Genomic DNA, 13,312 nt, shown 5'->3' with positions numbered 1-13,312 from the left:
AAAAAAAAAAAAAAAAAAAAAAAAAGGGAACAGGTGAATATGTAAAATATAATGTAGAGTAATACTATGGTATTTGTTATTTTCCACCGGAATGAAACTTTTTGCAGTACATGAACCAAGGGACTAAACCAGAGATCTTAAGGTCTTAAACCCTGATTTAACACTGTTGCCCAAGAGGAGAGAGAAACAAGGCGGCGGCGCCTGCTCCGCACACACTGCCACTGGTAACAGATTATCAGGACTTACTGTCACTTTTACAACGCTCCCACATCTGAAAGTGCGGAGTGTGTTTAGTGGCATCTCACGGGCTCGAACCTTAGACTTCCCAATCATTCTGTTAGGTACACTATACCTAGCTCAGAACGTAGAAGAAAAAACGACTGCACTTAATAAAAAATAGACAAGAGACAACTAAAATTATACTTGGGAGTTATGTAGAAGAAGAATAAGAAAAAAACGGTTTTACTGCATAAGAAACTGACAGTTAAATTAAGGAAGGGAGTAAATAGAATATTATTGGGCTTCCTGTTATCGAAGTGCATTTTTCACAAAGTTCCTATACTTTTATTTTGCATATTTAGATATGTTACTTTTAATGGGACGACAAATTTAAATGCTTAAAGTTAATTGAAAAATCCTGTCTGAGTGATTCCAAATTTTGATTCTGAATGAAAATTGCGAACAAAACGAGTAATTGAAAGTTAATCATCGGCGTCGTTAGACACTAATTCATTTATCGAATTTGGCATAAACTTTACTATCGGGAGTGTTTTTTATTACTTCTGAAACATTAAAGAACTGTCAAACGCACTTGCATATATCCAAGAAGCACGTGGACAAATAGACATATGAGAAAGGCAGATAGACAGACTAAAGAAACAAACGTAAGATTTAACAAGCTACATGAAGATCATTATTATAGATAAATAGTCAGCTGTATTTATCATACGGAAAAATACTCGTAAGGTAGAAAGATTAGATAAACCTTGGTTCAAGAAATCGCGAATTCGTCTGTGAAGAAAGAATTATTAATAACTACTTGTCAAAAACAAGATAACTATACAGTACAGAATCAAAAAGTGACGTATAAATTAATAAGAAAAGCTAAAAGTTAAAACGATTAGAATACAGTGAATCTTCAGATGGGTTTACTATAGGCGATATTTTGGCCGTAATCGAATAATATATTCCGAAAGCAGTCGTTGTTATGAGATAGCTAAACATATATATATATATGTAGATATATAAGGCGAAAAAATAGATATAGGCATATTAAACATTTAAATTATTTGTGACAAAACCTGTGCTTGTTAACTACTATGATTACATTCCTAAGAGACTTTCAAACGATTCAAATTTACCAAGCAAGAAAGGATTGACAACGATGTTTGTAGTAACAAATGTAAAAACACATGTGAAATTTTTAAATGCATAACTTCGTAGAAGAATAACTTGTTTGTTTGTTTTAAGATATTCGCACAAAGCTACTCGAGGCCTATCTGTGCCACTGCCCCTAATATTCAACTGATATATTAAGAGGGAAGGCTGCTAGTCGATACCGCTCAACGCCAACTCTTTGGCTATTTTTCTGGGATTGAATAGTTAGATTTAACCATCATTCTTATAACACACCCATGGCCCCAAGTGCGGAGCGCATTTTTGCGGTAACGGTCCGCGAACTATGATCCCTTGTTTTACAGTTCGTGCACGCTAACCGCTAAGGCCACGTCTGACCTCGTCAGTCTAAATTTTTAATCTCTGCTTATTGTTTAGTTTCTAATTTCGAAAATACGGCGTAACAATTGAAAACAGAAGTTTTCTTTCTTTTTGTTTACGTCCAAGTTTATGCATAATCTGATGCTGGTATGATCATCATGGAGGTAAAAATATATGATTCTATTTATAATAACGTTTGTTTGAAGTTACGTACAAAGCTACACAATGGGCTATCTGTGCTCTGCCCACCACGGGTATCGAAACCCGGATTCTAGCGGTGTAAGTCCGCAGACATACCGCTGTGCTACTGGGGGGCTTATAATAACGTAGTTCCACATTTTAATAATTATGCAGGAACGGTCGTGGTTTCGTATGATATAATTTAGTTCACATACTATTATCAATAGCTATGACTGTCAACATAAACATCGGCTTTATCAGAAAAGGTGAAGAAAGGCCTAACCGAAGCTCACTAAAATAGTTGGAGCAAACCACGAATATTTAAAAACGTGCCAATGCATAATATTTTTATGTGTATTTTGCATAAAAAGTCTTTTCGTGTGTTCGATAAAGTAGTTGGTTGCAAATGTCATACGTGTTCTTGAGTCAGAAACTATTCTAAAAGCACTTATGATTGGGTAATGGTAGCCAACCTCTTCTTCAACCAAAAAAAAAAACATTTTCTGGAAGAAGAAAGCAATATTTAAACCACAACCTCTGATTGGGTGGTTTAAACCAACAAATAGTATTCAGTGGAACTACTGGTTTCGTTTAATTCTGTTTTTTTTTCTTCTGTCTATTAATATATTCTCTTCTGCTGTCGACTCATTTTACATCTTCCATATTTTTATTCATCAGACGTTCATCACACTGTTTCAGAGCATGTTCTTTAATACTAAAAAACTAGTTGGATCTAAAAGCCAGATGTTCCTTAATTGTTTATTCTGAAGATCTCATGATAGATCCAGACTTAAATCTAGGACGTTGATATTGATATACGACTCCAGCCATCTGCCACTACTGTATTATTAACTTTAAACGTACAAAAAAAAAAAGAATTAATCCTGATGGCTCGTTTCGTTACACGCATCAACTTAATTTGAGGATATACCCTTGTTACATATCCTTATGTGTTTTTTTCTGATCAGTTGAAGACAGTGTTTCCAAATAAGGTAAACTGATAATATCCTTTTTATTAATAATGATATCTCAGTATTAACTTAAATTTAGCTCAACTAATCTTTCATAACTCTATCAATTAAATCTACTGGAAATCTATTCTTTGTTAAAAACAACTTTCTATTTTTTAAATTCTTCAGTCACTTTATATCATTGAAAGTTGGAGTTGTAAGGAATTCGATCGGATAGATGGCGTAACAATGGACTTAAGGATAGTGCCTATGTTGGCTAATTTGTTTATTTTTTCTTTTGCTTGTTGAATTTCGCATAAAGACACACGAGAAATATCAGCGTTAATCGTGCCTAATTTTGAAGTGAAGGAGATACGTTTGTATAATAGGACTTCATCAACACTCTTATAACACACCCACAGTTCTAAATAACGGAGCACGATGTTTTTTAGTGGTAACGGGACGCGAACCAAGTAACCTCAGACTCACAGTATGTTATACTAACCACTAGGCCACCACATTCCAATTTGTGTCAGTGTTATGGTGAATGTTCTGAATAATTTAAATCCGATCTACTAACAGATATATGTAGATGACACCTTTTTATTTTCTAGAAAAAGAAGGAAAAGTTGATGTATCATGCCTTGTGGGCATGAATTAAAAATAACAAGAATTGTTCATGAAATTGATGACTAAATTCATTGCAGGGTATGGAGAGAAAAAAATTAGTTTGAAATATTGTTATAATGCGAAAAAAATAATCTGATTATTGTTTTCAAGGTTCGTAATTAAGAGAGCTTAAGCTAACATTAGGATTGTGGAATTTCATGATGATTATATGTACAAATTAACGTACTATATATATATATAAATAAGGAATTGATATATAAGCTACAATTTTGAAAAGTGACGTTATTATTTGAACTCATCTATTGTTAGAGTTACTTATTAACTTTTGTATAAAAAGCAATGATTTGGTATCCATGTGCTGTTTACTGAATCATCTTAATAAAGCAAACAATAAATACATATATTATCGTTAAATCATTGGGCAGGAAACCAGAAGAGTGGTAGCACCAGTACTCAAGAGTTTCCAAAGTGAAATTGATAGTCTGTGCAGAAGAAGCAAAGCTGCAGAAGCGGCCTTTTTAGCAGTTTATAAAAAAATTATTGACCTTCCAGGTAAGTTGTTTCTTGTTATGTGAACTTGTCTGTAATCAAACGTGTGATAACAACGAACCTCAGCATCAAATATTTGATGATCTTTTCCCACACACACACAGCGTTTGGATGCATTAGCTGCATGAGCAAATTATTGATTGAAAGAACTGCTCTTTAAAAGATTTTTTTTTACTATATGAAAGGAATTTGTTTTATCTAATTTTGCGGGATTTTTGTTTTGTTTTCAGAATTTCTCATAATGTTAAGTATCTGAAAAATTAAACTTCGTGAGATATAACTTCTTTTAATGAGTATCGAAGAATGAAGCTGAACACCGCAGACAATTAATTATAACGAAAAGTTAAAGCAGTTTAGATTATGTGTAGTTTAATAGAAATCAGTAAACACCTGCCCCTCTCTATTACTGAAACTCCAAATTCACGTGTTCAATTTTGGCACACATTTAATTTAAGTACATATTTTACGTTTCTGAAATGAAAGATTAAAAAGTAAAATTGTTTGGTATTATTTAAAAAATAAATCCCAGTATATTGCTGAGACCGCTTCCTATTCTAAGTTACCTCTCATGAGGTGGTGTTTAAGTACAAATACCCTCTAATTAGAATGGGTTATTTTTTACTATAGTCCATTACTGTGCAAAAAAATTGTTAGCAATAGTAAGATGACAGAATGTGTTTTCATAATTAATATTTTCACTTGTTGTAAAGCGTCACTTGTTTCAAAATAAACTTTTATCTTTAATAGAATAAGTTCTTAAGTGAGTAAATAACTTGATTTTAACAGAGAATTGGGCAGTTTTGCCAACAGAAGACACGGAAATTTAATGTATCAAAAGAAAACCTCAAAAAAAGCTCTGAAGCTAAAAAAAAAGAAAGTCTTTCATAGGTTCGTTTCAAGAATTTAAATTTTAGAATGAACATGTAAAGTTGGATTTCAAACTTAGTATGTCATCTTTCCCATTTTTAGAAAAACTAATATATTTGATTTAAAATAGACAATGCTAGTATAAGCTTAAACGTATTTATACATGGGTATCAGAAACCTGAGGAAAAACACAAACAAAGTTAATGTGAAAATAAGCATTTAATGGCTGATTTACGTGACTTTCTATTTTATACTATCATGTATTTTAGAATCTTTTATCTCTTTATAATGAGTCATTATTTTGAGCCAATTCAAGTTGGGAAAATTGTAAATATATCGAAATTTATGAGGAACCAAAATGGATGCTACCCCTGTAATGTAGTAGGCTAATCCCTCTTTTCCCATGCCCAGTTTCATCAACAACTAGGCCAAAAGCAGTTTGCTTAGATTAAAACGGACAGCTGAATAATCGAAGGTAGGAATTTGCTGTGATACACAAGTGTTAAATTTAATGCGATTATTGTGTTTTCTTAAAAAATAAATAAACAGTGTGAAAATCTATGAAAACCAAACTGTCACAAACACAGCACTGGTGCACGAACTCTCAGACAGATTTTAACCCGTTCCGTCGATATCTTGTCGACATTTCTCGACAAATCGGATTACACGGCTATATGCCTTAAGTATAATATTTTAGCTACCTTTCCAAAGAAACTGAAGAGAACCAAATGGGTGATTAGGCTATAAAACCTTAATATCTATCGCAGACTAATGCTATTTCATGGCGTGCAAGAGAACAGCCCTTCGTGACAAACGACAATCATATCTAAAAGACGACCTAACAGAAACAAGCTTAGGGTTGCGGCTTCTGGTCAGGTGACGAAGTCTGGCGCATCATGGTTCTGAGCTTGCACGTGAAAAAGGTTGTACTTAGTCAAATTACAATGTACAATCTTATATGTTGGGTAGAAAAGAATCAGGAAAAGTGATTGAAGATGCTTATGTCTTTCTTTATTTACTAGTTTATGTTTCATTATAATATGTAAGAAGTACGAAATAAACTCATAACCAAGTAATTGGTAATCAGCATAAATATTATTGTCTAATCATGAAAGTTGTCTCATTTGCAAGCTCGTGTAACATAACTTGATATCATAAGAAAAGTAGGAGCTTAGAGAAGTGTTAAAATGAATATGAACGTTGGAAACAAAACGGTGGAAAACTAACATCAAAAACTATAAATGGCGCTAGAACTACTTTTGTCTCAAGAAAGTTTTAGATGCGGAGAAAGTTTTTCAGTTTTAAATCTAAACGATGCAAGAAAAGAAAATACTGTTTATTTATTATACAATATTTCAAACGTGGTAAAAGTTGATCTAGTGTTAATAAACGCCACAAAATATTTTAATTGAATAATAAACCTGGTAAAATGTTTTAATTCAACTTGTACGTAACATGTTCATGATCCTTGCGTGTATAATATAAGTAAACCCCATATATTTGTAACCTCATTAGAAACAGAACGGGGATTTCAATTGGTTAAACATGTTGTTACAGTACTTTCAGGCTTGCTTAATCCACATACTCATTGATGACTTATAGAAATTGTAAGTGGAATTATTATGTCAGTGATATTTGGGTTAGAATAAGTATATTTTGATTGGCAGTTGGGCGTGGGCCATCATTTAAGACGAGGAAACCATTTTAAATGTTTTATTTGTTACTGCCTACAACATTGCCATTGACATGCTGGGTGTACAATGCATATTAATAAAATTTCCGAAGGACATGACCTTGAAAATGACTGAATAACGTCAGTGGTAATTTCATGAAGTAGGTCCACAACGCCTCATTTCATACTACTAATAATTATTTTCCTATACTTATTTCTCAAAGGGTTTCTGAATCGCCCTATATATATATATAATTTCGTTTCTGTGTGCATTTTATTTTATTTTGAAAATGTAGAGTGGTACCTGGTGTGTAGCTAAACAAGTCGTGGGGTGACAAATGTAGAGTGGTAATTGGTGTGTAGCTAAACAAGTCGTGGGGTGACAAATGTAGAGTGGAAATTGGTGTGTAGCTAAACAAGTCGTGGGGTGACAAATGTAGACTTGTATATATCCACGTAAGTATTATGATAGGGAAAGTTGAGTGATAACCCTGGTATATGGATATATAAATCTTGGGATGACGAATGATGGGTGATTAAACACACTGGTGTATAGCCACACGAGTACTAGGATGACGAATATAGAGTAGTAACGTTTGAGTGCAGCCACACAGGTCTTGGGATAACGAATAATGAGTGGTTAACCCTGGTGAATAGCCACACAGATCTTGGGATAACGAATAATGAGTGGTTAACCCTGGTGTATAGCCACGCAGGTCTTGGGATAACGAATAATGAGTGGTTAATCCTGGTGTATAGCCACACAGGTCTTGGGATAACGAATAATGAGTGGTTAACCCTGGTGTATAGCCACACAAGTCTTGGGATAACGAATAATGAGTGGTTAATCCTGGTGTATAGCCACACAGGTCTTGGGATAACGAATAATGAGTGGTTAACCCTGGTGTGGCTAAACGAGTCCTATGGTGATCAATGTCGAGCAGTTAACCCTAATGTACAGCCACGCTAGTGTAACGGATGTTTGCAGTTCTTCATCTAGCTGTTATTTAAATGATTTCGTTTTATACAAGCCTTTTGACTGGTCTTCATGATTGTTTCTCGCTGAAATCCATAATGTTTGAGAGGTAAAGGTACATTATCTATCAGCTTGTAATTTAACATAGCCTGGGATCCGTGTATCAAGCTGAGCTCATGTAATTTTCTGTAGAAAACAAAAAACGAATTACGAAAATGTTATCAGTTGATTTTTATGTTTATCTTTCTACCGAAGTGCATGGCGATTCTTCTCATGAGATTGATTCTAAAAAATGTGTTTGTCAACCTAAATTTTATGTGTGACAGACAGTATCTTTCGTAGATTGTGGTGCTGGACATCGAACCACATGTAAAATATTACAGACCGCGCGTGTACGATTGTATAAGACCTGTCTAATCACATAGAAGGAAATAAAAGGCAAAAAGAAACATTTATACACAATAAAATGAGACAACTTCTTAACTAGACTGTACGAGATAAATATTTGTAGGTTAAAACTTAGTATTTTGGTGCGAAAATTGTAAATTTTTACAGGTTTTAGTTATCGTTCTTTAAAGATCTGTGTGTGAACCCATTAAAAAAACGATGTTCTAATTGCGTTGATTCTGTGTGCAACGAGTATATAATTAAATTAATTAATTAATGAGTCAGCTAAATAGACAAATAATTAAATAAAATATCAAATAATTAGTTAATGTGAAAAAGGATTGAGAAATATTTGTTAATTTTGAAGTACTTTAGATTCATCCAGGCCACACTTTGAGGTGGCGCTTTTGGTCATGCTTCCACCTCCTCTCCCCCAAAAGTGTATCTTAAATTATTAAAATTATACATTAATGAATGGATTAGTTAAATGAATAATTAGAATATAAGATACTTAGTTAATATCTAAAAGGACTGAGAAGCGTTTGCTAAATTCAAAGTCGTTTAGTAGTTATATTTCAACTCTCATTAAAATGCCATTATTCAACTGAAACACACTACTTTTATATGAAAGTGTCTAGAAACTGTTTCCTTCCAATGTAGAAAGATTTCTTTTCGTTGTTTAGGGATCCCTATTTCTATTTCCAGAGAAATAAAACTTTGATCAGTACATAGCTTTGTTATTACTTGTTTATGTTTTGTTGAAACTTTTATCTTATCATAACTGTTGATAGATTTGCCTTTTCTACACTGAAGAGACATACTGAGAACTTCTGATCTTTTAACCAGCAAGTGCGTTGTACTACATTTCGTCCCAAGTTGTATTATTATTATTATACGTCATATAGAGTAAAATGAAAAATATCCGTATTATTAGTCAATCTATTGTTCCATCTATCTACTTGTCTATCTGTATGCTTATCTTTTGTCTAAGAATAATCCCTTTCTTTCGCTAATTATTTTCTTATGAGAGGAAAGTGACCCTACTTTATCAGCTCCGTACAAATGCACGCCATTTTTGTCTTTTCGGACTGATTTCACGAACTGTGTTGTCCGTGTTTGATGTCATACTTTGAAATTTTTGAATTCTTTATTATATACTTACTGGTACTTCTACACGTGGAGGCCTTTCAAGTATTAACGAAACATGCTTTCTTTATACTCGGAGATTCGAGTAAAACAGTGAGTGCTTTTTTATAAGGTAGACCATGTCAATGTTATAGCACATATCTTAAAGAGAAGGCTAAAGATAACCCCTCCTTCTCCCTCCCCCCTTATGTCCCCAACGTTTTTATCAGTTCTCGATCTCTTGTGTGCTGAAATTTGATTGGTAAACAGACTGTCTAGATCTTGAGGGCACGGTTTCACTGTGGACCTTGACATCTGAATAGGTTTGTGCATATGTCACTGCTTTGTACATTAAGCCTTAAAACCGTATGATCTCATTCTTAAAGGGATAAAAGAGTAGTATGTTAATGATTTGAATACATTAGTTTTTTTTTTACAGTGCTAGAAATGTCTGATGTTATAGATTGTACTACCGCAACTGGCACATTGTGCTAGCTTTTAGCTCTCTCAATGAAATGCTTAAAAGAAAGAAAGAAATGGATCCAAACTTCGTTACCACCATCAGGACACAATAGCTGCCCACTTTTGTCTCTCATACTGATCATTCTAGTAATGTACGTACAATAAGTCAAGTAACACATAGAGACGTATTGTGGTTTATGCTGGGAGATAAATGAACTTCAGAAATTTTTCTCAACCAGTTTTTACGGAACTTTACGAATAATTACTTTTAGTTGAAGGCGTTTGTTATACAGTTTGTTACATGTGGTAATTTGACAAGACCACAGTTTGGTATGGAAGTAAGTGAAAACCTTAGAATTGCTTTCGCTATAATAAGTTGTGATAGGCCCGCATGTTCAAAATGGTGGCTGTGCAAGGCTAAGCGAATATTTTACCTCATTTGAATTAAAAATAACAGAAACTAGGGGTAACTTGTGTAAGTGTCCTTTTAAATATTGATTTGAGCTAATGGCGCTGGCCCTTTTTTGTACACGTTAAAATACCAGAATTGTTATTTCATTTGTGTTATCTTTTTTTCTCGAGTAGTTTAAGCTGGTGGTTTCGAAACAAAAACATAATTCTGAAGAGTATCATCATTGGGTTATCTACTCTAGCCGTCCCTAATTTTGAAGAGATAGATTAGAGGGAAGACAGCTAGTGAACACCACCCACCGCCAACTCTTGGGTTACTCTTTACAAATTAATAGTGGGATTAACCATCGCATTATACTTGCCTCACTCCTTAAAGGGACTCGAACCCTTGACCCTCAGATTGTAGGTTGTGAGTCAATCGCCTCTAACCACCAAGACTTCGTCACTGGGACTATAAGAACTGCGTTAATACTCTAACATTAAAAAAGTATGTTTCAGGAAATTAATACGTTGAATTTTATACTATATTAATCAAAAATGAAAGACATCAGCTTATAATGATGTCTTTGAACCACATAGATGGTTTGTTTCTCCTATTTTGTTCAATGACTAGAATTTCACATCTAGTGCTGAAACTGTTAGCTGTTGTTTTCGTAGATTGGTTAATCACGTGTATACCGTTATATGTTTTGCTTATTTCTGTTGTAAGTACGATACCCGTGGTGGACACAGCACAGATAGCTTATTGAATAGCTTGTTTTGTTTTTTTACAACGCTACAGGATTTTAATACTAGTAGATAGTTTTATGTTATTTTATTTCTACTTGTTTGTTGCTTACTCTGATTACAAAATAACGCCTACTTAAACATACGTATATATATATATGTTTTGTCTATGTATTTAGAAGACTCGTTTATTATCTTTACATAATAAATTTATACTATATTATTTTTAAGTATGTGTCACCCTTTCTAGCTTATCTGACTTGAAAAGAATGAATAAATTATAACTTGATGCTTCACCATAAAACCTCGCCAGATGGCACTCTTAATGTCATGGTTACAGCTTAGTTGGTTGTATCAGACCACTGAGCAATTACGTCACTTAACACCGTTTTATGTATTTTACCTACCTGATTAATGGTCGCCAGGAGCGGTTAGAAGATTACATGTTTTTGCTAGAGCTATTTTCAGAGCACACTTTTTTTTGTAAAGAATTTAGTTCATCCTATAGGCTTCAAACTCTTTGCACCATTTCTGTGCTCCTCCTTCACAGTTAAGTCTAGTAGTTGAGATTTTTTACACTGTTTCCATATACGCTTATATTAATGAATTTTAGGGTAATAAACTTAAAATGTTCTTTGTGTTTACTTTTAATGTTTACACATACAGATGAAAAGATGAACACAGAAATGCTATAGCAAGACAAAATGTACAGATTTTTTTTTAATCACACAATGTTGTCACCCAGAGGCTCAGCGGTACGTCTGAAAAGCTTATAAAGCTTAAAAATGGGTTTCGATACCCGCGGTGGGCACAACACAGATAGCTAGCTAATTGTGTAGCTGTGTTTGCTTAAGACACAAACTCACGTCATGTTTTATTGCTATATAGATTTTAAATACAGCGGTATTTTTCATTACAATTTATTTATTTCGACATGAATGTTGTTACGCAAAAAGTTTCAAATAACTCTTTCATTGCCATGGATATATATATATATATATATATCCCCCTTTAGACCATGGATATATATATATATTTCCCTTTAGACCATGGATATATATATATATATATACATGTATATCCACTTAGAGAGCACTACCATATGAGTTTGGTATTTTGAACCACCACGAAAAAAATGGCATTCTTTTTCAAATAAGTTTGCTGAATTTCGCGCAAAGCTACTCTCGGGGTGATCTGCACTAGCCGTTCCTAATTTCGAATTGATAGACTAGAGATGAGATAACTAGTCACCATCAACACCGCCATCTTTTGGACTACTATATACCAACAAACAGTGGGATTGATCATCACGTTAGAACGCCTCCAAGGCTGAAATAACGAACATGTTGGTTGACGCGATTTGATCCCTCGATTCGTTGGTAAAAGAGTAGCCCAAGAGTTGGCGGTGGGTGGTGATGACTAGCTGCCTTCCCTCTAGTCTTACACTGCTAAATTAGGGACGGCTAGCGCAGATAGCCCTCGTGTAGCTTTGCGCGAAATTCAAAAAACAAACAAACAAACTTGATCCCTCGACCCGCAGATTGCGAGTCGAGTTTCCTAACCATCAAGCTGTCATATAAGTAATAAAATTGTTTTTATTATTTATATCTAAAAGTAAACCTGGCGTTTGGAGAGTTGTGTATGTGTAAATACGACAATGCTAGAATTTCCACGTTTAATTTCTGAACTGCTATTGAAAGTGAGAGATATTCTAACACTATAGTTAAAACAATCTTTGTTATGGTTTTTTATCAGGGTACGGAAAATACATATTATATCTGTACAGTTATTGTTTGAAGGATAAGGTATTGACAAACACGCAAAAAAATCTTCAAGTTGACAATCCAACGGTTACATTAACATTATATTATAGTCGGATGGATCAAAATATTTGTGTTGGAGGTTGGGCAAAGCATGGGAGTGGATCAAAATATGTTTTGGAGGTTGGGCAAAATATGGGAGTGGATCAAGCTTGTCAGAAGCGTACTTGTCGTCGGCAGGTGAAAAACTGTAGATGTCGGTAGCATGCTTCCCAAAATATTAGCAGTTTGGACTTATTTTGATGTAACAGAGACCTAGATACAATGAAAGTGAGGATGAAACAGAAACGAAGATAATGTTAAAATAAGTTGAATGAATAACTTACACGAATGTTTCTATTTCTTGCCATAATCTCTGTATTTTTTCGAAGATTTACCTGCAGCTATCAAAATACGTCTAGAATCTATAGTCGTTATTTTGGCAGAAACTAAATTCAAGTCAGGAAAAACGTAAAACTTTTAATTTTTTTTATGGTGGGGGGGGGGGGGTAGGTGGCAAAGTTGGAGATGAGAAGCTTCCTTCTTCCAACGCCTGTATATAAGTTATATAAACTTAACGATATGTAAAAGATTAGTTTAAAGTACTGCCAGATTAGTAAATAATAAATTGCAAGTCACATTTCGTTATAAAGATTGTAGTGAACGCAAGACTACAAATGTTTTGAATTTTTTACGATCGGAAGTGTTGAGGACGTTTTGACAAAACTGTTTACAGAATAGGAAGTGTATTTGTTTTTGCGATTAAAATACCCAAAAGCTACTCACACACAAAAACTATGTTGTATTAGTGAGTTTTTACGTGTTTAAGTTTATTTCTTCAATTTGATCTAGCCCCCAGAAG

At 33.9% G+C, this 13,312-nt stretch overlaps 1 protein-coding gene across 1 annotated transcript in view; it reads left to right on the top strand.

Annotated features, from left to right (window-relative positions):
- The window catches only part of LOC111085380 (protein CASP-like), a 300,479-nt gene that overhangs the window by 135,290 nt on the left and 151,877 nt on the right, over positions 1 to 13,312 (top strand). Inside the window, exon 3 of the mRNA XM_022383664.1 lies at positions 3,902 to 4,028. Coding sequence (XP_022239372.1) covers positions 3,902 to 4,028 — 127 coding nt within the window. The remainder of the gene's footprint in view (positions 1 to 3,901; positions 4,029 to 13,312) is intronic.

The sequence above is a fragment of the Limulus polyphemus genome, unplaced genomic scaffold, assembly GCF_000517525.1.
Source record: "Limulus polyphemus unplaced genomic scaffold, Limulus_polyphemus-2.1.2 Scaffold358, whole genome shotgun sequence".
NCBI lineage: Eukaryota > Metazoa > Arthropoda > Merostomata > Xiphosura > Limulidae > Limulus > Limulus polyphemus.
This window is presented reverse-complemented; position numbering and strand designations above follow the sequence as displayed.